Source organism: Psammomys obesus, unplaced genomic scaffold, assembly GCF_907164565.1.
Source record: "Psammomys obesus unplaced genomic scaffold, mPsaObe1.curated_primary_1811, whole genome shotgun sequence".
NCBI classification, from domain to species: Eukaryota; Metazoa; Chordata; class Mammalia; order Rodentia; family Muridae; genus Psammomys; species Psammomys obesus.
Genome location: NW_026596134.1, coordinates 23,154,836 through 23,179,582, shown reverse-complemented (window position 1 = coordinate 23,179,582; position 24,747 = coordinate 23,154,836). Strand labels below are relative to the sequence as shown.

The window sequence follows — 24,747 nt, the reverse complement described above, 5'->3', positions numbered from 1 at the left end:
CACACACACACACACACACACACACACACACACACACACACACACACACATTAAATAACATTAGACAAGGAGTTTATTGGGTCAATCCCCTGTACTAGGCATTCTGCATCCTTAGAGGGCTTCCCTTTCTTAGACCAAGCAGTACAGAATGAGGAATCATGCAAGGATTTAGGGCTTACTCTGTCTACACAGTCATGGGGTTTAGATAGTTGTAACCTCATGGTGTAAGGCTGGCACCTCTGAATGGGCCAGCTCTTCTCTCTGGATGTCATAGTTCCAAACCCATCACTGGACCTCGGGGTTCACATGTCCCCCAGCCTAGTTGACTGTGACGCCCTCAGTGCATGCCCTCATACTGCCCAGAAGCTTTCTGTGTTTCGCAGAGTGGGGAGCGGTACCTGAGTCTGACTGAGACCCTGCCTGAGGGCCCGAGTGTGCCCAGGATGTCTGCCTCTCCAGAGGGAATGGGCCCAAAGTTTCGCAACATGACGGTGAATGAGTGTTTCCAGTCCCGGAGCACCGTCCTCCAGGGGCAGCCCTTTGGGGGGATCCCCACTGTGCTCGTACTCAACATCATCTTATGGGTGGTAAGTCTTGGTTGCCATGGGAGACACGCGGGGGGGGGGCTCGGCCAGGGTAAGCTGTGCAACTCCGACACGGAGCATGATGGGGACCTCAGTTGTCCAAAGGACACCAGCCACAGCGATTGTCGGGCCTAGGAGGCCCAGGTGGCCCAGGTGGGAGGGCTTTGGGGTTGGAGGAACAGATAGTATTTCTGGGGTTCTGTCTATACCATTAAAAAATAAATAAACCAGCTCATCGCCTTTGGGCCTTCCTTCTTGGTCCCCTTGCTGACACTGTCATGGGGGTATTCTTGTTTAATTGCTCTAAACACACCTTCGGCCCCTCCATTTCAACAAGCTGACCACCATTTACTCTGTCAGGAGATGCCCAGTTCAAGGGGGCATCTTCTCCCAAGACAGAAACCTATCATCCGATTGGGGAGCACCACCCTCTAGACTTCAGGGGTAGGGCATCCCCCGTGGGAAAGCGGGGGGCTGGTGCCGAGGGAGGCGTATGCAAAGTCTTCTGTTCCATTTGCTTTTTTTTTTTTTGGGTCTGCAGTTTGTACTTGTGCTGTATTCCTTCCTCCGGAAAGCTGCGTGGGACTATGGGCGCCTGGCTCTACTAATACACAATGACAGGTGAAAGGAGGCAGGATGGTGAACGCCCTGCTCCCTTGGGAGGCACTGCCTGGTGCCAGAGCTGCTAGGAATGTCCTATCTGCCAGTGGCATCCTGTCCCTTGGCTTCGGCCCTGCACTGACCTCGCTGAAGGGACAGGAATGCGGAGGGTAGCCATCTTTGGGCATAGAGCTATGTTTGTGTCTTAGACTTTCTGGAAACCCACAGCTGGACTCTCAAAGTTCCTTGTGCACCTGGCAGCAGGGGTGGTTCTGTTTAGACCCAGAGCTGTGAGCCTGGCTTACAGGCTGAGGCCCGCAGCTCACAGCTCTGCAAATGGACAGCTGCTGTCCCTCGGCTAGGGGACAGGGAGGGAGCAGGGCAGGTGTCTGAGACCTGTCTCTCCTTTTCCACCTCCCTGCTACCCTTCCTGGTGGGCAGCCTGACCTCGCTGATCTATGGGGAGCACAGTGAGAAGTCTTCTCCCTCAGAGATTTCCTTGGAGGTAGAACGAAGGGACAAGGTAAGTGCTGGGAATGGTCTGGGCCCCAAGGGACCTCTGCCCCCGGGGAAGGCCATCATGGCTCACACAGTAACAAGTGCTTCCTCAGCCTCCCTAGATTCAGTTTTCCTACCAGAAATATGGAAGTGTTAGCCATCCCTAGATTCTACCTTCCTTTTACCCCAAAGGGTGTCTCCACCTGTCCGGCCCTACCCCAAACAGCCCCGTGTTCTGCTTTGTCTTCCTTGTGGAATTCTGCCCTTGGCCATCCATTGGGCCAGTTTCCACGAGAACCTGTGGTATGTCCACTTCCACCCTGGGACAGGGAGACGGACACTAGACATCGTGGATCAAGTCGTGCCTCATGGTACTTTCTTCCAGGGCTGGGAGTCAAACAGATAGATGTATACAGGACAGTGATGGAAAGAGGGGACAAGAAAGGCTTGTGATAATGAAGGGTGGGAGCAGCACTGTGAATAGTGGTCAGGAATGGCTTTGGGCAGAATGTGACGTCTGAGCAGAGATTTGATGGAGAAGGGGGGTAGCGAAGCAGCTGCCTATGTTCCTGTTGACCGTCTGTCTGTGTTCCTCTTGACCACCATAATGCCTGTCTCCACCAGCCTCATCAGTTGAATAGATGGTGGTCTTTTTCCTCACCTCTCCCAAACCTCCTCAAATGTGTCATCATCCCCTGCCTCCACCAGAACCCCAAGGCTATCCGTGGCTCTCTGCCATGCCTCTAAGCCCCAGTGGTCTCTCCTCAGTCCTCATCTTAGCCTGCCTCTCAGAAAGAGAGGCGTGTCCAAACTGTAGGCTGCAGGCTGCATTGTGTCTCAGGATAGCTGTGGGTATGACCCAACTCGTTTGTAGGTGACAATGTTATATCACAATAGCAAAAAAAAAAAAAAAAAAAAAAAAAAAAAAAAAAGGTGTCACACTTGACAGCATCTTTCTGCCTTCAACAGGTACATCGGTTGCGTCTGTGACGTGCTCCATGAGGTTTTTGTTTGTTTGTTTGTTTTGTTTTTCTATCCCTCTGACCCCTTTGCAGAGTCCTCCACTATCATAGTTCCCTGATTGCCCCAAGCCCCCTCCCTTTATCTCCTCTGAGTCATGGCATCTGTTCTCACAGCCTCAACTGTCATCATTACAGTTCCAACTAAACGTTTCCTTCCTGCTAGTCCTGAAGGCCTCCAGTCTCTTTTCTCCAGTGACCTGGTAAACAGCTCCACATGAATGCCATTCAGGAACTGTGCTTACAACATCCCACGACAGCCTCCACCCATCCCTGATCTAAGCCCTTTCTTGCCATCCCCTCGCCCTTACCCAGGCACCTGAGCATGGCCTGTTCCTTTCCCAAGTTGTGTTGCTTTTACCTTCCCAATCTTGCTCCTCCCCAACCAGCCCTGCCCAGGCCTCCACCAGTCTCTCGCCTGGATGACTTCTGCAGCTCTAAGTAATCCCTTGAGGTCCTCCCTTGTTCCCATTCTATCCATCTTCCGTCTGCAGCCAGAGCCATGCCTGTGAACTGAGACCTTGCTGTCCCTATGCCTGCTTTCAGTATCTTCCTATTGCTTTTCCAATCCATCGCAGATGTCCTTCTTCCACGGCTTGGTAGCTAGCTCCCTTGTCCCATATCCCATTTGTGTCTCCACAGTTGCTCTTTCCCATCCCAGAACCTTCCATGTATTTTTCCCCTCCTCCTTCCTTCTCCAGCAACCCTTTTCTGAGTCCCTTCAGCATATGACCCTGACCTACCCCAACCAATTGAAGTTCATAACTTCTGTTTTCTGCTCATGGAGAAAACATCCTTTTTTTTTTTTTTAACATACCTAACCCTGTTTGGAATGACCTCTTACCTGTGTCTGCTTCCCACAGTCACCCCAACAATTAGCACAACACAGATCTTTCGCGTGTGGTGCGTTGGGAGCGCATTCCTACTGTGGCCATCCCTTCAAGAGACCAGCTCCTCCTCTTGTCAGGCTATGCCCTATCCAATATATGAAGCCTCAGGGGTGTCATCTGGCTCTTGGAGGCTCAAGGTCAAAGGAAGATGGTGACACTTGCCTTGTATTGTGGCACACAGGCTTATTTTCAGACAGATTGCCCTGTGTCTATGTGTGTATGTTTTGCAATGCTAAAAAGATTTTTTTTCCTTAAAAATTAAAAAGCCCGCCATCAGCCTAGATTTCCCAGGAAGTTCTAAGCCAGGTTGGGCTATAGTAAGACTTTGCCTTAAAAGCGAAAGAAAGAAAGAAAGAAAGAAAGAAAGAAAGAAAGAAAGAAAGAAAGAAAGAAGAAAAAAGAAAGAAAGAGGAAGAGAGGAAGAGAGAAGGAAAGACTACGACGGGAAATCATTACGGCAGGAGGAGGCCAAGTGCGGGAGGTTAGCATGTAGGGCAGCACAGCTCTCAGCCAGGTGGTCCCGCTGGAGTGCTCTGGCAAGTCAGGCACTTGTTTCCCCTCTGTAGTGAGGGTGTGGAGGATGCGGTCAGAGAAACCTATGCTCTGCCAGTGCTGGCACTCAGTCTCCTCAGCTGAGTGGGCTCCTGCAGCTGGGCCCTCCCCTGTGGGGTGAGCTAAGAAGAGAGGGGGCGTCTTCCTCCCTGGCTGCATTTCAGTTACTTTTCTGAGGGCTGTTGGTTTCAGGGACATGGTGTTAGCCACAACTTAACAACCTACAGGGGGAAAGGTTTTTTTCAGGCTCAGTCAGATTCGGGGGGGTTCAGTCTATGCTCGGCTGACTCCTCTGACGGGGAGGGGGAGAAGGAGAGGAGAGGGACATGATACACTCTTCAAAAATGTGCTCCGCTGCCCTATTTTCTCCTCACCTATGACCACCGATGGACTGACCCATGAATGATTTTAGCACTCTCATATCTTCATAGTGCCACCATCTGGGACCCAACCTTCAACACATGAGCTTTAAGAGGGAGGAGGTGTCACTTTATACCCAAACTTGGAAGGTGGGCCTTGTGCCAAGGGACAATTAACTCTTTTGCCTGCCCTTGCTACTTCCTTTTAGGGAAGACCTTTCTCCAATCCCTGTGGTTCTAGAGATTTGCCAGTCAGGTAGGCCCACCTAGTTCACAGAAAAAGACATATACACAACCAAAATGGGGCCAGTCCAGAGATGCAGCTTTGCCCAAACTTTTGCAAACCTTCTGGGACCCTAGAGAGAATTAAACACATAAAGGCACTTAACTGACAACCACCCCTGGCAACTGAGAGCCACAGGCCCCAGTCCATGCTCCTAGAAAGCCTTCCCAAGCTGACTCCCCTCTTGAGGCTCCCCACAACATTCCCAGGCTGAAGCTGAGGCTGCCTTTCCCTGCTACCTAGAAACTCCAGACAGCAAGATCCAAGAGAAAGGCACCTTCCACAGCAAGACACTGAGATGCAGGCTTGCTCAAACTGGTTTTACAACAAAAAGGTCACTTAAGGCTCAAGTTTGAGGAAATTCAGACAAACAGCTGCTTCAGGCCCAGCTAGCTACTGGAAGTCCAACATTGCTGATAGGGTCCTCTCTCCTCTGAGCTGGCTTTGTTCTCAGGCTGTCTGCTTGTGACATCAAGACACTGCAGAGTCCATGGCACTTAGGCACACAGAAGGAGAGAGAATCTCCCAACACTCATATCCATCCTAAGAGAATTTTAATTAGCTCCTTTTGGGTCACTTTCCCATGGGCCAACTGAGCATTGAAGGCAAACTCATATTTGATGGACAGCACTGGACCACAGGTGTGGGGGAATGGGGATTTCTCAGGAGGAAGCAACAAGAGACAGAGGAGCAGCAGCCATCTTTCCAGGGGTCCCTCTGGCCCTCCTTCCAAGCCCCATTCCCTGTATTAGAATGGCAAGGATGTCCACTCACTTCCAGGGAGACAGCTCCCTCTGTGGAAGGAGACCCCTCACTTAACTCTTTGCTGCCTGGGTCCCCACAGCCAGGCAAAGTAAGCCAGGCTGGCTTTCCTCACAGTTTCTCTCCTCTTCCCCCAGGGCTTCTGTTCCTGGTTCTTCAACAGCCTAACCATGAAGTAAGTGCTGCTGTTGGGGATTCGGATGGTGGTGTTGTGCATGGGGGAGGTGAGATGAAGGGGCGGGCAGCAGTCCCTCCCTGGACAACAGGCCTGAGTGCTGAACCCTATTCTGCTTCGAGCCTCACGTCGTGTAGGTCGGCAGAGAGCCCTTTTCCAGGCTGTAGCTGGTGAATGGGAACTGAGCACAGCTCTCTGACCATGCTACCTCTGTCTTAGCCGCCGGGGAAGGACCCCATGTGAAAGTGGAATAGTTATTCCCATGAGTGCAAAAGCAAGCCTGTGGGCTCTACTCCAGGAAAAGTGATCCAGAAACCGACTGGCTGGTTTCTGTGATCACCACACATCATATTTGTCTAGAAGGATCAAATATCTGGAGCAGAAGGGCAGGTGTCCCATCTCTGAGCCTGGATCTTTGTGGTCCTTGCCCACCTCACCCGGATTTCTGTAGAGCCAGACCCCAAGACACATGTTCTCTCTCGTTTCTCCGGTACCAGTTGGATACTTCAATTGAACAGACATGTGTTAGAGTGAGCCTTGGCTGCACCGTCAGTGCTGAGAGCTTCAGACACTCATATGCATACTCATGCATACAGGGACGTACAATCAGGCACAGGGGCACGTACACTCATGAACACTCATATCTGCAACCATATACACTCATACACACAGGCAAATACACGTATGCACACAGGCATGTACACTTGTGCATACACACACGTGTGTGTGTGTGTGTGTGTGTGTGTGTGTGTGTGTGTGCGCGCGCGTGTGCGCACAGCTTTTCCTTGCCTGTGCTCAGTCATATATAATCCTGGGATCTCTCTGAAAATTATCCATCTCCTGTGCCCACTCCAGTGTCTTTTCTTGCTAGATGACACCTGCTGTACAGGGTGCCACCTCACCATTCCTTAGAGACAGTATTCATCAGGGTTCTCTATAGGAACAGAACTTACAGAGCGACTCTCTCCATATATAAAATGTGGCTGACAGGCTATGGTCCAGCTAATCCAAAAATGGCGACCTATGAAGGGAAGGTCCAAAAATTCAGTAGTTGTTCAACCCACACGGCTGGACGTCTCAGCTGGTCTTCAGTATAGGCTGGAACTCCTGAAGAAGTAGGCTCTAATGCCAGTGAAGGAATAGACTTGCTAGCAAGAGCAAGCGGGCAAACAGAGAGTTTCCTTGTGCCATGTCATTTATATAGACTGCCAGCAGAAGGTGTGGCCCAGATTAAAGGCGGAATATCCAACCTCAAAGCTCTACCATTCGAAGTGGGGTTTCCCACTTCAGATGATTTAATTAAGAAAAAAAATTCCTTATCGCTGTGCCCAGCCATTTGGGTTTTAGTTAATTCCAGGTGTAGTCAAATCGACAACCAAGAGCAGTCATCACAGGGACTATGTACTAGCAGCCTGGGTGGCCTTGCTATTCTACTCTCCTCTGCAAAGGCTGCTGGCCTCCATGCGTCTCCACACCCACCATTCCTGGTTTGGCCTTTCTGAATTGCACCTTCAGGAGCCACCGGGCACTGTCTTTCCCATCTGGGATCCCAGAAGGCACAGGAAACTCTTGCTCGGTCATGAAAAGCCTGAACTGTGCCTGGAACTGTGACCTCCACTGGGGGCTCAGTATGACCTTGGCTTCCACTGCTCCCCCCTCCCTCACCACAGTCCCCAGGAAGTAAAGCAGCTGTTTGGTGTGGGGCAAGTGCCAGCTCCTCTATGCTGAGCTGCATTGTGGGCCAGTAGAGGGCAGTCTTTTAGATGTCTTCACTCCTCTGGTTTTGCTTTGTTAGATTATTAAGCCAGAGTCCCTTTGTGCAATATCCTTTGCAGTCTCCTCAGAGACAAAGGCCAGCAAGCTTTGCTGATAGATTCTTCATAATGGGTGGTTGCAACCGGTCATGCAAAGGGGCATTTGAGGAAAAGAGAAGGAATTCCCACCAGGAGGCTCTGGACAAGTGTGGGTTCTGACCTGGGATTTGAAGGATAAAAAAAATCTCAAAAGAAATAACTTGTGGAGGACAGGTCAGATGGAGGGGCGGATGTGAGCAAGGTCGGGGGTAGAGATGAGCAGAGAGAGTGCAGAAACAGTGCCTCTTCTGGAATAGCTGGAAGCAGGGCTACATGGTGAAGGGAGAAGGTGGAAAACAGTGCCAAGGGATCCACTGGGACTGTGCCTGCCATAAGGAGACTGCTGGGATTTGACCCACAGGCAGGAATGTGGGGGTGAACAGCAGCTGGCAAAGTCCATAGTCAAGGTGAGTTGCTAAGGAGACTATTCTGGTGGTCCAGGTAAGAGGTGGCTTTGACCTGGGTTAGAGAAGTGGACAGGGCAATAGTGGGAGGGAATCATGGGGCAATAGTCAATAGGCCATTGCCTGGTTTTAGTTAATTATCTAGAGGCAGACTCTCTCTACATAGCCTTGGCTATGTAGCCATGGCTGTTCTGGAACTCACTATGTAGACCTCACCAAATCGGCCTCTAATCTATCAATCTGTCTATCTATCTATCTATCTATCTATCTATCTATCTATCTATCTACCTATCTATCTATCTACCTATCTACCTATCTATCTACCTATCTATCTGAGGCAGGTTCTCTCTCTACATAGCCCTACATGTTGTGGTACTCATTATGTAGACCAAGCTGACCTCCAACTCATAGAGATCCACCTGCCTCTGCTTCCCAAGTACTGGGATTAGAGGCATGTGTCACCATACCCAGCTTAAAACACTAAGTTTTTTTTTAAGACACGTTTATTGAATGTCTGTTGTTTTGTTTGCATGTATATCTGTGCACAACTTGCATGAGTTACAGACAGTTTTGAGCCGCCATGTGGGCGCTGGGAAGAGCAGCCAGTGATCTTACCCTCTAAGCCATCTCTCTGTGGCCTGGTTTTAAGGGAAGATGTGGAGGTCTTGTTTCTGTGGAGAATAGTGAAAGCAGAAGGTGGGAAAGGGAACGTAAAATGATGGCATGTGAGATGAGCAGCCAGCTGTTGAAACAACAGCACTGAAGCTTAGGAGATGGCTCAGAGCAGAGGATTTAGACTTGACAGATGAGCGCTTAGAGACTGCTGCTGAAGTGACAGGAACAGATGGGTCACCTAGGGCAGGATCAACAAAGGTCCCAGGGAGGACTGTCTGAGAGAGGAAGAGGAAGCGGCCTCTTCTAGGGTATGAGATCACACAAGTCCACACAGGCGTGGCTGGCAACCTTCAGAGAAGGATGTCGACCTTAGCCGATCTGGGTCTTAACCATCCAGGGTAAGCCTATGTTCAGAGTGCAGAGCTTCCTTTCCAAGAGATGGGTGAGAGGAGGGAAGTGAGATATTAGAGAGACCCTGGAGGAAAACAGAATGGCGGAGTGTTTAAGGGAGTCGCTTGGTTTGTTTTACAGTAACCTACACACACTTGAATCTGGCTGGAGTGTAAAGGGGAAGGAATGTCAGAAGAGAGAAGGGCAGTAGAAACTGCAAGTCTACAAGACAAATGGAAGGAAGGGACAAAATTAAAGCAGACAGAATGAACTGTGCAGGGAGAAAGGGATGGGAGCTCATTCTGGGGAGTAATAGAAAGAAATGTACAGAGAAGGACCCTGGGCTGCAGGCAGGAGCCCTAGCCCAGAAGGAACTCTTGTTAGCCTTTTCCTGCCCAGCCCTCCACTCTGTCAGGAGGGTCTCTGGGTATTCCCTCTCCACCATTGGACACACAGTTCAGACATGCTTTTCTTTCACAAGATCAGATCTGGCATCCCAAGCCTGCAGCAAGACAGGTTCCTTGTTCTCCAATGCTTTCTTCCTCAATTTTCAAAGACCCCGTTCTTGGGACTTAGTTCTCGAGTCTAGGGCAAGGACATGGGTTAACTACTCAAAGAAAGAATATCAGGAGCCCTGAATAAGTCTCTAAATTGAGATACTGAACACCTCACAGATGTGCTTTTTGCCACAATGTTTGAAAAATAAAAACCTGAATCCTACACTGGATGTTCTAGAACGTCCTCCAAACTAGAATGCTTGAAGGTGAGTAACCAATGAGCCTTCCTAGAAGGTAGGTGTGGAAAATTAACAAGGAGACCACATGTTTGTGAGCACGTTTGCATGTGTGTGGCTGTTCATGCCCCACCTACCCACAAGGGTGTGTGTGTGTCTGTGTGTGTGTCTTGTGATCTTTTTTACCATGGGTTTTACACCCTAAGACTCTTACCTGCTCATCTATAGGCCCCACCAATAAGAATATAGCTGAGTTTCCATGTTCTTCATTCCTCATGGTGGGCACCAAACTCTGTAACAACTTCTGAGGTGATAAACCAACTTCAAACCTCAACCAACACCAAGAAAAACTTGCACAAGAAACAAAGGGAAATTATTCAAAATGCTTAATTAAACATCAGAGTGCCTGCTGTTTTGGTAGAGGACTCAGGTTTGGTTCCCAGCACCAACATCAGACTCTAGCTTACGAGGACCCAACACCGTCTGGCTTCCACCTGCACACATGTGGTATAGACACAACCTCGCAGAAGGCATGCAGAAATACACATAATGGGAAAAGTCTCTTAAAAATCTTCTTAGGTTTGGTGAGATTATAGGAGAAAGTTTTCCTTCATATTTTCCAACTCTTGTACAAGAATCTGTTGCTTTTATCCTTTTGCTTTAAAAAAAAAAGATTTATTTTTATGTGGTCTTTTTCCCCCATGTATGTTCGAGTGAGGGTGTTAGATCCCCTGGAAATGGAGTTACATACAGTTATGAGCTGCCTTGTGAGTGCTGGGAATTGAGCCTTGGTCCTCTGGAAGAGCAGCCAGTGCTCTTAACTGCTGAGCCATCTCTCCAGCCCTTGCTGTTTGTTTTTGAGACAAGGTAACCCAGGCTGGCCTCGAACTCACTATGTGGTTTAGGTTAACCATAACTCCTAATCCTTCTGCCCCTACCTCCTACTTTGATAGCTGACAAGAACCCCCCCCCACACACACACACACAACACACACTGTGCACTGACATCTATGGAGTCTTACCCATATCTCTTGATGAGCGTGTCATATCTTTGCTTGATGTCACCTAGGAGTGAAGTTGCTAGGTCATAGAGTGTGCCTCGCTCTCAGTAGCTGAGGCAAGCTGCTCTCCAGTGTGTCTGGCCAGTGTGTACACGCAGTTTCCATGGAGGGGAGCGCCCAGCACCCTTGCCCTCCCCTATACTTGGCTACTCTTTACTTCCTCCTTTGGGCCAGCCGGGCAGTGTGGAATGTTAATCTTGTGTCTCAGGTATTGCCTTTGAGTTGAAGGCACTGAAAAACAGAGGACTTTTTTGAAGGGGCACACCTGAATTGTCAGTGGTGCTTTTGCTGTGTCCATTGCCAGCAGCACCAAAAGCCCGGAATGTTTGCCCCCTCCCCCCCCAAGCGGTGGCCACTCCGGCGCCTGAGGAATGCTCTCATTTATGTCTCTCGCAGGGACCAGGACCTGATCAGCAGGTGTGGGGACGATGCACGCATCTACATCATGTTCCAGTACCACCTCATCATCTATGTCCTCATTCTCTGCATCCCCTCCCTGGGCATCATTTTGCCCATTAACTACATTGGAACTGTTCTGGGTAAGCAGCGCTCAGCAGGCTGCTGGCCCTGAGCCACTCACAGCTTAGTAAGCTGGAGAAAGCTTGGACCCCGAGGGTCTAGAAATCTGGCTTTTGGCGCTCTCTCTGGAAGGCAGTTGTCATGTGTCCTTGGGCAGACCATACCGAAATTGTCCCTCATGTACAAACTGGAGACGATACAGCCTTGTTTGATGCGGGGCCTGAGAGGCCGCAAGCTCATAGCTCAGCCTAGAACTGTCTATAAATGTCCCTGTGTCATTGGAGGACGTGTGACTTGCTGGAGAGGCTTCTGACCCCTGCGTATCCCCCTGTGTACCCTGGAGGATGCAGCTCTGGGCGTGCAGAATTTGTCTGGTAGGACTGCTGCCCGTGCTCATTGTAACAGGGCAGCTTGGCTCCTAAGATAGAAAGACCCTGGCTCCCTCAGCTTTTGCTCACATTTACTCCCACAAAAATGCCCTCTCCCAAGCTAACCAAGCATTTCACCTTCTAAATCTCTTTCTTCCACTGTTTTAGTCATGGAGGGAGAGGCATGCCAAGTACCTGATACTCTGGGGGAGCTCAGAGAATAGCAACTGTGTCTTAGAACTGTGGGAGGGACAAAGCTGTGGGAAGGCTGGTGTCCAGTGGTTCCTTCCACGTCCAGGTAGCAGTAAGTTTTACCTCATTTCTCAGGTCTTTCCTGTTTCTCCTCAGCCAGACGTAGATCTGAATGCATTCACTGTAGCATTTTGAGTATGCACAGGATTGCAGCAGGGTTTCTTTCCCAATATTCCAGATTCTCATTCTAAGCCCTAGCATGTGGTGATGATAGCACAAGGCAGGAATTTTGGATGTTCTGTGAAGCCGGGAGCTGTCTGAGCAGACAGATTAACACATGTGGCCAGAGGGATCTACTTTGGTTTGAATGTGACAAGTGTCCCATTTTCTGGAGTTTAGGCTTCTCGTCAGGACTGTGGCCAGCATTGCTAATGCCATCAGTCTGACGGTGGCAACACTGCCAGCTGGTTCCCTCAAAGCTAGTGTGCTGGGTGTCCGTGACATGCCAGTCACGCTCTGGGGATTCCCCTCAGATGCTTGGTCTCGAATCTGAGAGCGGAAGTCAGCACCACCCAGGAGGACGATGCTTTTGCTGGAAGCTGGGGACAAGTCTGGGGACCAGAAGGAAAAGCAGATGTAGGCAAGCGTCTCTAGACCGTTGGCATTTGTTCAGGAGCCTCGAATTCGTTCGCCACCATTTTCCCCAGCAGTATAGAAGCCAGGATCAAGGCTGGCCCTTTCTTCTCTCTTTCAGACTGGAATAGCCACTTTGGTCGGACCACCATTGTCAATGTCTCCACAGAGTAGGTACCTGATCTCCACTCCCATTCTAATGGTTGGGCACTGGTGGGGAAAGAAGGGCCAATGTGTTGTTGCCCAATGAATAGCTCTGTGCTGACGAGGCAAGCCTGGTTTCTGCGGAATCCAGGTTATGAGTGGGATACCAGAAGCTGCATTCTCCTGATGGGGCAGGACTTTCAATGCCTTAGTTTCACCATCTTTCGTGAATGGAACTACCTATGCTTGGCCATTCCTGAGGAATGTATGTCTTAGTTAGGGTGACCATTGCTGTGCTGAAATATCATGCCCAGAAAAGCAAGTTGGGGAAGAAAGGGTTTATTTGGCATATGCTTCCACATTTTAGTCCATCACTGAGGGAAGTCAGGACAAGAACTCAAACAGGGCAGAAATCAGGAGGCAGGGAGCTGATGCAGAGGCCATGGAGGAGTGCTGCTTACTGGCTTGCCTCCCCAAGGCTTTCCGAGCCTGCTTGCTTAAAAAGCCCAGGATCACAGCCCAGTATGTGGCACCACCCACAATAGGCTGGGCCTTTCCCCGTCAATCATTAATTAACAAAATGCCTTACAGCTGTATCTTATGAAGGCCTTTCTTCAATTGTGGTTCCCTTCTCTTAGATAACTCCAGCTTGTGTCAGGTTGGCATAAATTTAGCCAGCACACCTGGAGCAGTGTGAGAGTGGGGTATATTTAAGATGCAGCATCCTTGACAACATGGAGTTCTAGCTCAAATAATGGGGTGAATCACCAGCCCACCAATCTGGGCTTCTGGTAGCCACAGCAAGACAAAGGAACCAGATGATGGTTCAGGCTTCACTGCTGCCATCTGCTGTCTCTGCATCTGGAGAAAGCCTTGGCCCAGATTCAGTCCTCAAGCACGGGAAACACCCTAGGACACAATCCTCTGAGTTCCTTCGCATGCCCAGGCCAGGAGCCAGCACACCTGCTCGGCTCTCTCCTGCCTACCTGTGCTGAGGCTCACTAAATGGTTTGGCCAACTTCCTGAGCAAACTTCAGAAGCAGTAGCCCTGGAGTGTGAGTGGTATCTATCTCACCCCGTCCCCACCGGCCTCTCACCTCCACCCCGCTGCCTTAGGCCTCAGAACAGACTAGCGATGCTAGAGCTCTCTGAGCAGCAGAATGTAGCCACAGAATCCTCTCCCCTTCTCTAGCAGCCAGCTCTGTCCACCCCAATGTTGCCAGCAGGAATGTAGCTACAGCACCTCATGAGCCAATCATTCTGGGGTGCTTCATGTCCCTTCCCAAGAAGTGGAATGCTTTAGAGCAGCAGAGGGCCTTCTGTGTACACGATTCCACACTGCACAGTGCCGAAATGTTCCTTAAGGAACCTGCCCTTGCCCCGATGCAGAATTTGAGTGGCCAGGCATCTATTTAGGTGGGCAGAGGCCTGTGGTAGGTCAGGCACTGAGACAGAAGGAATAGACTCAGCCTGCCCTCCTCAAGCCATATCATTGAAGCTTCCAAATAGTAATTCTGATCAGAAACCTTGCGATGGCCTCCTAGGAGTTGCAGGCAAGGGTGGAAACAGAGCCCAGTGGCCAGCAGCCCTCAACTTCAAGGAAGTGGGACTGCCTGGCCCTCCTCCCTCTGCGTATGACCTAGCACCTCCTCACGCAGCCTACTCGGTATCTGTGAGGTGAGGGCTGGCTCCCCATGTACAGAGGCAACTGTGGCTCCCCTCCCAGTGGCCTTAGGCAGGTTAGCCACCGCCCGGGTCCTCCTTTCCCTGTGGGTGAAATGAGGGGGCCTGGTTAGGGAATCACCCTGAAGGGTCTGGTGAGAAGATACAAATAAAGAGCTAAGTCCAACCCTGGATTTAGTCCACTGGAAGTCCCGTTGGGGGGGTGGGTGAGTCTGAGGATACCGTAATGGTGGAAGGGTTGGCTGTGGGTACTGACGGTGTGACAGGGGTACGGCAATGCTGTGAGGCTCCCAGAGGCCTGTAGCGCATATGAGTAGCATGTTCCCTTCTCCTGGCAGGAGTAGGTTCCTGTGGCTGCATAGCTTCCTCACTTTCATGTACTTCCTCATCAACTTTGCCCTCATGGGTCATCACTGCTTGGGATTTGTGCCAAAGAAGAATCTCAAGGTGAGTGTATGAAAGCCCCCCCCCCTCCAGCTTCACAAAAGTGCCACAGGGTGGAGGGCCTGACCCCAGCAGGAGCAAGCTCCCATTTGCCCTACCATGTATGTTCTTCTCTCTACTTCCCCTGCCCTAGTATCCCACTTGCTAAGCCATGAAAGCCCCTCATACTGGCTGGTAAGTAGCTGCTCATGGCTGGCTGCCTGCTGTCCTCCACCCCTGTAACCCTAGGAACTCTGAGAGCTGCCTTAGAATGTGTGCCATAGGATTTTCTCAGCCAAGGGGGTGTGAAAGTTGGGAATGATTCTCACCGTTGTCCAACTCCGTGGCTGAGGACTGCACTTGGGGATTTTTATCTCTTCTTCTTTATTATATTGTTTTTAAGTGTGTGTGTGTGTGTGTGTGTGTGTGTGTGTGTGTGTGATGTGTGCTTGTATGCTCACATGTATGTATACTCGCTCACAGGGAGTCCAAACCAGAACATCAGGTGTCCTGCTCTCTCACTCTCCTCCCTATTCCTTTGAGACAAGGTCTCTCGTTTAACCTGGAGCTTGGCTGGCTGCCAGCAAGCCCCTTCCCAGCCCCCCCTCACCGCCATGATTGTCCTGTCTCTGACTCCCCACAGTGCTGAGGTTACAGGAGAACTTGGGCACGTCTGGCTTTTTTTACATGGGTTACTAGGAATTTGAACTCAGGTCCTCATTCTTGGGCAGCAAATGTTCCTCGGTCCATTGAACCCATCTCCCCATGCCCAAGTCTTCATGCCTTAACCTACACATACCTTCAAGGCAATCTCAATGTTCAGGTAGACCATAGCCTCTGGAGTGCAGAGCTCAATGCTGAGGGGATACTAGTGGGCAGCTGCTTGGGCCAGCACCCTGAAAAGGGTATGGCCTTTGAGTTCTCTGAGCTCTGTGCGGAAGGGCACACATGGGAATGAGCATCCATGATGTCATCCTTAGCCTGTCATCATTTAGTAGAGCAAGATCTTACTCCTTCGAGCCTGCTGCATCTATGACAGATTCACTTTCGCCTGCCCCAGCGTGTAGATCCACACACCCTGAAGTCACCCCAAGTACGTCAGCCAGCCAGGACCAGAAGCTGGGACACCCAGGTGCTTCAACTTTCCTCGTGGTTTCCAGAGGCTGATGCCGAGGTTCTCATATCTTGTAGTCGATTATCAGACTGCCATCTTGAAATTGATAGATCAAGAAGATGTTATCCACCAACAGAGTCAAATAGGAAGTCTGGGAAAGACACCCCCCGACATCTTCTCAATCTCGCTGTGTTAGCTTTCCATTACCATAACGATGTTCTTGAGGGAATCAGCTTAAGAGGAAAGTTTTTTGTTTGTTTTTGTTTGTTGTCTCTGTTTTGATTTTATTCCATACTCGGTGGACTCCATTGCTTTGGGGCCTGTGGTAGGAGCAGGTGGCAGGGGAAGGTTACGCACCTCAAGGTGGCAGGGAAACAAAGAGAGACGAAAGGAGGGGTTGACATGTCACAGTGCCCTGTGAGGGCCGCATTGCCATCAACCTAACACCGCTCACCAACCTCCTCCCAAAGTCTCTTACCTTTTTCCTGTGGCGGTAGGTGTTTAAACACTTGGGCCTTTAGAGAACATCCCAGATCGAGACCATTGCACTTGCTCCCAGCTCCGGGTCCCTAGAATGCTAGGATTTCTCTGTCAACATGAGAAAGGTAGGCAGGTTCAAGGAGACTGGAGGTCACTGAGGGGCTGCACCAGCTGCAAGGGGGCACACATGACCTAGGACGGAAGGTGTGGTCCTTCCCCTTGACCCTGGCTCTCCCTTCCTGACCTCAGCTGTCTGGCAGGGGTTCCCGGCCGGAGCGCACAGAATAACCAAGGCCTGGTTTGCTGATCTGGGGGCTACCGGATGTTGGCAAGCAGCTCGCTTAGCAAGGAGGCTCTAAGAAGCAGGCAGCTTAGTGGGTTTCTGGGCCACTGAGGATCCCTTTATCTAGCATAAAACGCGGAAGCACAGCCTTCTCTCCCCCAACCCCAGATCACGAGGACACTGATGATCACCTATGTACCCACTGAAATCCAGGATCCAGAGATCATCAGCAAGCACTTCCAGTAAGTGGGAGGGTGGGCTGTGTCAGACGTCATCCCCCCTCCCCAGTATCCCCTGCTGGGTTCTCACAGGAATGTGTGCTGGCACAGGATGCTAGGGCTAGGGACATTCCTGGTGTTGCCCTCAGCTCAGGATCAGCCTTTCAGAATGGAGAGGACTGCCAAGGTTGTAGCAGTGTTGTAGAGGCCCTTGGAAGACATGGGTGAGAGGCAAGAGGGGCCATCTAACTTTCTGGTGGCTTCAGCTGCTCAGCCCGGGGAGACCCTGCATCCCTGTCTTGGATACAGTGTCTCCAGTCTTCTGTAGTGTCCCCGAGTCCCTGGATCCAGAGATTCCACTCTTTGTCTCTCAAAAGTAGCTCCTTCCCAGACCCTTATTGTTTTGGGGGGCATGTCCATTATCTGTTCTGAATGATCAATAAAGGATGTGGTGAGTCTCAGATGACCAGGGTTTGAACCCCAAAGATAACTCAGCCTTAGGGGCAAAGATGGATGCCATTCTGAGAGGCGAGAAACCCCCCCCCCCGACAGCGGAGCCTCCCATCCCTGTGGATTGTGACACCAAGCAGGGAGCGGAGTCGCTCAACCCAGCCCTACCAGGCTGGTTCAGCATCCATGTTTGTGACTTCAGAGAGGCCTATCCTGGGTGTGTGGTGACCAGAGTCCATTTCTGCTATGACGTCAGGAACCTGATTGACTTGGATGATCAAAGGTGAGGTCACAGGGGTGGCATCTGGATTGGGGGGGTTCAGGGAAAGGATGGTGCCCTCTCTGTTTGTCACCGACCAGAACATTTCCTAGCTGTCACCCACCACCGACAGGCGCCATGCCATGCGGGGCAGACTCTACTACACGGCCAAGGCTAAGAAGGCCGGGAAGGTGATGATCAAGACTCACCCCTGCTCCCGTCTGTGCTTCTGCAAATGCTGGACTTGCTTCAAGGAGGTAACTGACCAGGGAAAGGGTGGGGAGCTATGCTCCAGGTGGTCCCTTGCCTGAGTTCAAATCTTCCCCAGGGCCCATCCAGGTCTAGCCTGGTCATCCAGAACCCAGCTCCCCACTCCCTCTCACCTATACCCTTTATCCTTTGCAGATAGAAAGAGGAGTTAAAAGCTTTCTTGGGTCCCCCTCTAGGGCAACCATGAAGATTTGCTCTTGCCTGCCTTCTGGTCCTAGACAGACCAGAGAGGACATGGCAGGCTGCAGTACACGACCAAGCCTCGGGCTTCCAGAGCCATTGGGGCAGAAACAGTTGAACAAACAGAATCCACCTTGTCCCCTGACCACCGTGGCTAGAGGGGTCTTGCGCACTTGGACTCCTGTTTCAGCCAGACCAAAAGAAGAGTATTTCCAGCCTCCAACACAACTGCACATTCTTTTGTCTTTCTGAAGTTCACCCGGGTCTGAAGCATCCACTAACCTATAGTGTGCCTCAGTGTCCCCAGATTCAAGGGCAAGGGGTGAATTGCAGAGTCAGTGTGTAGCTGTTCCGGGGTGAAGGGCTGCTTCATGAGAGAGCCCAGGGGTCCAGCCAGGTCTCCTTGATCCTGGCCTCTCCTGCTCTGAGGGCCTCCTCTTGCCCCAGGTAGATGCAGAGCAGTATTACAGTGAGCTGGAGGAGCAGCTGACCGACGAATTCAATGCCGAGCTCAATCGTGTCCCTCTGAAGAGGCTTGACCTGATGTTTGTCACCTTCCAGGATGCCAGGATAGTGAAAAGGTGGGTACTGGATGACCAGAGTCCAGACTCGGAATGCAGCTCAGCCTAAGGGCAAGGTTAGATGCCACTTTCTTACCTTCATCCAGCTTAAGGAATAGGGGGATCTAACCTCTCTCCAGCTGTTTTGTTCTACCCTGCTCTCTTTGCTCCTTTCTGAGAGCTCTAGAGTTGCTGTTCCTAACAGGGCTGTACCATGTTTCCTGGCTGGTGGGCCTCAGCTGCTCTCTCTGGGAATGTTCAGCACAGCCTATGATCTCTTGGCAAGGATGACGGCCATTTTTCTTCATTCCTTGCACATCAGCCCCCTCCGACTACAATTAGGAAAGCCCAGAGAGAGAAGGCCATTTCGTCCCTTCATCCCTTCTTCTGTAGGCTTCCCCAGAAGGCCTTTCCCTTTCTTCCTTCTGTCGCAGACTTTAACAACCTTTAACAACAATTCTCAGCAAGGAATTAATTCCATTCACTTTAGAATGTCTCAGAAGGATTTTAGTGCTGAACTAAATGTATTAGAACTCCAGAACTGGTCTCTAAAGGGTGGTGGGGTCCTCCTCTCCCCTCTGGGAACCTCATGACGCATTGGTACTATGTGGATTGCCCCTCTTTCGCACAACCCTACAAAAGAGTAGATAGCCTAGATTTTAGTTACAAACAATGCTACCTAATTTTCCAAGGCACTTAAAGCCCTCAAACTTCTTTTTTAAAAAAGATTTTGTTTTATATTATTTTATGTGTATGGGTATTTTGCTTCCATGTATGTCTGTACACCATTTGTGTGGGTGGTGATCAAGAAGGCCAGAAAGAGGGTATCAGATCTTCTGGGGCCAAAGTTACAGAGGGGTGTAAGCAGGCATGTGGGTGCTGGGAATTGAACCCAGGTCCTCTGGAAGATCAGTCAGTGTTCCTAATCACTGAGCCATCTCTCCATCCCCTCAAACAACAACTACTTTTTTTCTCTCTCCTTCCACACTCTCTTTTGTTCTTTCTTTTCTCTTCTAGTTCTCTTACCTTTCTTTTCTTTTTGGTACAAAGTTTCTCTGTGTAGTCCTGGCTATCCCAGAACTTCCTCTGTAGATCGGGCTGGGCTCGAACTCAGGGATCTGCCTATCTCTGCCTCCTGAGTGCTGGGATAAAAGGCATGACCACGCTCAGCCTCTCAAACATCTTATATGTCCAGTTTGGTTTGGTTACTGATATCTGCTCTCTTTTCTACCCAGTGGGTTGTCAAGGGACATAGAGATTTTATTATTATTATTATTATTATTATTTTTATTATTAGTGTTTGTTGTATAAACCAATACCCTTACACAAGGCAAGATTGTCCATTCTTTCAAAAATCATCAGTTGGCAAATATCTGAGCCTTCAGAGAATGTGTGAGTAGAAGGTCAAAGTCTGGGCTCTCACGCCAGTATGTACCCCTGACCGGTTGAATCACCAGGCATTTCCATTTAGGAATCTGTGCAACTGAGATTCTTCTCCTCAGCACAGCACAGATCTAGAGCCACGGGATTATTGGTGCTGACATGAGCTGAAGCTATCCCCTTCCTATATCCCCAAAGCACGAGCTCATCTACCCATGTGACTGCTGCTAAGGGAGGGCGGGGGCTGAGGACCCTGTGGCCTGTTCTTCTTCCTAGAATAGTCTAGATGCCTCCAGTGGCCACTTTCCCTCCAGACACTGTACTTTAAGATCTGTCCATCCCTAAGGTCCTGGGAGACCTCACGAAGGCTTGGAGAATCCCCAAGAAGTGTCCCCACTAGTGGGACTGTCGTGGTGGCCCCAGGACCCTATTATGCGATACTCTGAAGCTTCCCTTCTACTCCAGACCTATGTCTCCTCTTTGTTCCATCCCTGCAGCATCTGTGAGGACTATAAGTACAACCTGTGTGGCACTCACCCCAAGCAGTCCTCAGTAACAACCGTCGTCAAAAACCACCACTGGAGGGTCACTCATGCCCCTCACCCCAAAGACATTATCTGGTAAGACTCCTCTGTGTCCCCCTCTCTGTCTCTGAGATTGAAGAAGGCTACAGGACAGGACCCCCTCTCTCTATTTTAGTGCCCAACACAGAGTCCATGGGGACTTGACTCAGAACTGTCCAAACCGAGCTCCTGCTGGGCTCTGAGCATCACAGTGCCTGCCTACCCCATGGCCACCTTACCCACACACATAGAAGGGAACCAGCCGTGGGGGAAAAGTTTTCACTGCCGTGCCTCTCTAACCTTCGAAACATGGTCTGAGCTTTTACAAAGGGTGTCAAGGAGAAAGCCCAGGGACCACTGCACATGAGACCAGGCCCACGGCTGGCATATAGGAAAAAGTATTGCTCTCTCTCTCACTGTGTGGACTGAGACCTGACCTAGGTGTGCCCCCCTCCTCCCTTCCTTGCCAGGAAACACCTGTCCATCCGCCGTTTCAGCTGGTGGACTCGATTCATCGCGATCAACACCTTCCTCTTCTTCCTCTTCTTCTTTCTCACCACTCCCGCCATCGTCATCAACACCATCGACATGTACAACGTCACGCGTCCCATTGAGAACTTGCAGGTACCCCATCTGCTCAGGCCAGGCCTGGGGGCCTCCGGGGGCAGCATGGTGTCATAGGCAGGGCAGAGGGTCCTGTGTTCTAAATAGGATGAATGTGGGGTGCTGCCCATCTCAGGGACAGGCTAGAGAGGAAAGGGAGAGGGGAGGAGCTATGGGTAGGTCCTGGGGTGAGACTGAGAATGAGCGATCCAGTGAATGTGGGCTAAGCCAGCTGGGGGTCTGGAAGACACAGCAGACACGAATGGCTCTGCTCTCGCCAGGCTTGCTTGATTCCTGTTAAGAGAAGAGGGTATGGAAGAGAAAGATGAGCCCTAACACGGCCTTTGGACAGAAGGGACCTTTAGCATTACTCCTGCTTCCTTCCCCTTCTGACGCCTGTCAAAGCACCTTCTCAGATTAGAGGACGCTTTCCACTTAGAAAGGAGCTTCAAGGAAGCACTGGCTCAGCTATTCAAACCCTGAGCCCTTCATGCTGTTCTAATGAACCAGAAAGCTTCTCCACCCATAGCATCCCTTCTCTATTCCAAGCAAATCACATGCATGCGCACACACATATGTACATACACACACACACACATACAGACATACATAAATACAGAGACACAAACACCACACACACACACACACATGACCATACCCCTTTTGCTTCCTGTCTAAAATCTATAAGAGGCCGACGCCATATGCACACTGGCTACCTCACTGCTCTCCGAGGCATTATTCCTTCCTGACCCTTCCCATGCTGCCCCCACACTCACATCAGAGCTCAGGCACTGTTGTCCTGAGTCAGGAACTGTGAGTCACAACAGCTGGCTCGGGCCTTAGGGAAAAGTCACTAAAGGAACCTTAGGCTGCCTCTGAGCAAAGATGCCCCTTGCAGACTTCCTTGACCTTTGGTTATGAGCCTCTGCCTCCTCCAGCTAGGTGGACCTCTGGCTAGGAAGGCACCTAAGAAAGCTCAGACCTATTCTGTAGCCTCAGGGAGTACAGGGTTGCTCTTGACTGGGCTGGGAGATGCAGGGGTAGGGGAGAACCAGGGCGGCCTCCATGGGGAAGGGGCTTCCTGTGCTGAGCCCCTTCTCCTCCTCCCCCTGCCCTTCCAGAGCCCGATCGTGACCCAGTTCTTCCCCTCTGTACTGCTCTGGGCCTTCACGGTGATAATGCCTCTGATGGTCTACTTTTCCGCCTTCCTAGAGGCCCACTGGACCAGGTGAGCTGGCGTGGGGGGTGCTCCTCTCCTTCCCCTATTTGGCTCTTTCTCCACTAGTCTCTGCTTCCTTCCTTTCTGCCTGACACTTGGGTCTTCTGTCTAGCCAAAGGTTAAAACCGACAAAAAAGTAATGGTTTTGATATTTGAAACTATCCCCAAAGACCAGGTGTCCTGGGTTGTCTCCTGGCCTCTGGCCTTGGAAATGAGGCTCAGGGTTACCATCTAAGGGGAGGGGGGGCCCAAACCAAGCCCTCCTGAGGCTCCTTCCTCAGCCCCCAGCCTGACCAGAGAAGACAGAACTGTGTGCATAGATGCTGGAGATTCAGAAGGCAGATAAGGCCATAGCAGGAGTCGAGGCATTCAATATGATATATGCATCTGGACATAGTTGGCTCACACAGCACCAATGTTTCCAAACTAAAGAGATTTTTTTTCTGTTCATTAATGCTAATACTTCTATAGCCGTCCTAACTGGGTAGAATATATTAGCATATCCTGAGTAAAAGGCCGACCTTTGGGCTAATGTCTACAATGGATCTCAAAAGTATTTTCTACATCCAAAATTTCTGCCATATTACCAGGCAGTAAACCATGGGCCACCTAACAGAAATCCTTGCTGGTCTGGCCTGTAGCCAAGGACAAGGCTCATATTGATTGTCGAAATTCTCCAGCTTTGAGTATCATTGGTAATGTGTTTTTGGTACGGAGATGCCAACTATATGGTGTGCCTTCTGTCTCCTTCCTAGGACAGACATTACTAGTTGATCATACTGTTCATTCCTGCTGTTTCCAGATACAGCGAGCACAGCTCACAGTGCTCTGTGGAAAGGGCGTTGGGCGGAACTCAATAGAAGAGTTTCCCTGTCCATCCAGCTTTCTTTCCTCTCCCTTTGCTTGCTTTCTTATCTATCTACCTATCTACTTATCTATCTATCTATCTATCTATCTATCTATCTATCTATCTATCTATCTATCGACAGGGTTTCTCTGTGTAGCCCTGGCTGTCCTGGAACTCACTTTGTAGACTAGGCTAGCCTTGAACTCACAGAGATCATCCACCTCCACCTCCCCAGTGCTAAGACTAAAGATGTGCACCACCACACCCACCTCAGATCTTTAATGGTTATTCTGTCTTACACAATGATAAATACACGTTTCTCTTCATTTCCTTGTAGATCGAGTCAGAACCTGATCATGGTGCACAAATGCTACATCTTCCTGGTGTTTATGGTAGTCATTCTGCCCTCCATGGGGTTGACCAGGTACCTCACCCCCAGTTATCCTTCCTGTCTCAGCCACGCTCAGCTTAGAGGTGAAACCCCCTTTCAGATACTGCAGGCCTCCCATGTTTGCTGAAAGTCTCCTTAATTGATGGTCCCCTGCCTGTCACAGGCATAGCTTGCCCCAGAAATCGTCCAAACTGTGAAGGGTCAGGCCTGAACTTTGCCCCAGTTCAGAAGACAAGACATCCTTGTCAGTGGACTGATAGCCTGAGGGGGAAGAATGCAGCCAATGGAAATGCGAGGTGGAGAAGAGAAGAGAGAGAGAGCACTCAGAGAGCTAGCTGGCAAAGATCTGCTGCAGAAAGCGGACTTGAGCTGGAAGCCCAAGAGTGAGGGGCACAGATGACCCTGGCATTAAGAAGGAATGGGTCAGGGTCTGACCAACCAGCAGTCACTGGGACTAGGGGATTAGTGAGAGAGAATGGAAAGTAGGAAGTCAGAGGAATTGAGCCCTAGGCTGTAGCACGCGGGACACTGTAACTGAAGGTCTGCTTTTGTTCTTCATTCTAGTTTGGATGTCTTTTTACGCTGGCTCTTTGACATCTACTATCTTGAACATGCCACCATCAGGTTCCAGTGAGTACTCTTGGGTGTACACAGGGTTTTCCGTGTGTCTGCACTGGCGCAGGTATATGTGTCCTTCCCCAGTCCAATCCTGCATACATGGCACCCAGGAGCAGGTAGATACAGGTGGAGGCATTCCCAGAAGCCTCTTGCCCTGACCTGTGCTGCGGTTCCCTTTGGCAATCTGGCAAAGCCCAGGGACCTCTTCTTGAAATCACTGTAGTTTCAGAAGAGGTTGCCACAAAAGTGCACAGGGTAAAAGGTCCCATGTGTCTTCATATAGTTTTCCTTGCATGAATATGGTGTAATATAAGACCCAGGAACCTCCTGTTGGTAAAATCCACAAAGCTGATCAAGTCGTCTCCAGTTTTCAACCACTCTGAGTGGTGTATGTAAGTGTGTAAAATACATGGATTACACTGTTACCAGAGGCAAGAGAGACAGCTCAGTAGTTAAGAATGTACACTATTCTTTCAGAGCACCAGAGTTCAATTCCCAGCACCCATTATGGCTCAAAACCATATCCCCAGCTCCGAGGGATCCAATGTCTTTCTCTGGCCTCCTTGAGCAGT

At 50.4% G+C, this 24,747-nt stretch overlaps 1 protein-coding gene across 4 annotated transcripts in view; it reads left to right on the top strand.

Annotated features, from left to right (window-relative positions):
* The window catches only part of Tmem63c (transmembrane protein 63C), a 64,397-nt gene that overhangs the window by 27,563 nt on the left and 12,087 nt on the right, over positions 1-24,747 (top strand). For all 4 annotated transcript variants that reach the window (XM_055593164.1, XM_055593163.1, XM_055593162.1 and 1 more), the window contains 16 exons: positions 384-587; positions 1,126-1,205; positions 1,626-1,707; positions 5,685-5,722; positions 11,175-11,317; positions 12,612-12,660; positions 14,656-14,764; positions 16,786-16,859; positions 17,488-17,568; positions 17,678-17,801; positions 18,442-18,575; positions 20,432-20,554; positions 20,968-21,121; positions 22,222-22,328; positions 23,504-23,590; positions 24,122-24,187. In XM_055593164.1, the coding sequence (XP_055449139.1) occupies positions 444-587; positions 1,126-1,205; positions 1,626-1,707; positions 5,685-5,722; positions 11,175-11,317; positions 12,612-12,660; positions 14,656-14,764; positions 16,786-16,859; positions 17,488-17,568; positions 17,678-17,801; positions 18,442-18,575; positions 20,432-20,554; positions 20,968-21,121; positions 22,222-22,328; positions 23,504-23,590; positions 24,122-24,187 (1,595 nt within the window). In that variant the 5' untranslated portion in view covers positions 384-443. The remainder of the gene's footprint in view (positions 1-383; positions 588-1,125; positions 1,206-1,625; positions 1,708-5,684; positions 5,723-11,174; positions 11,318-12,611; positions 12,661-14,655; positions 14,765-16,785; positions 16,860-17,487; positions 17,569-17,677; positions 17,802-18,441; positions 18,576-20,431; positions 20,555-20,967; positions 21,122-22,221; positions 22,329-23,503; positions 23,591-24,121; positions 24,188-24,747) is intronic.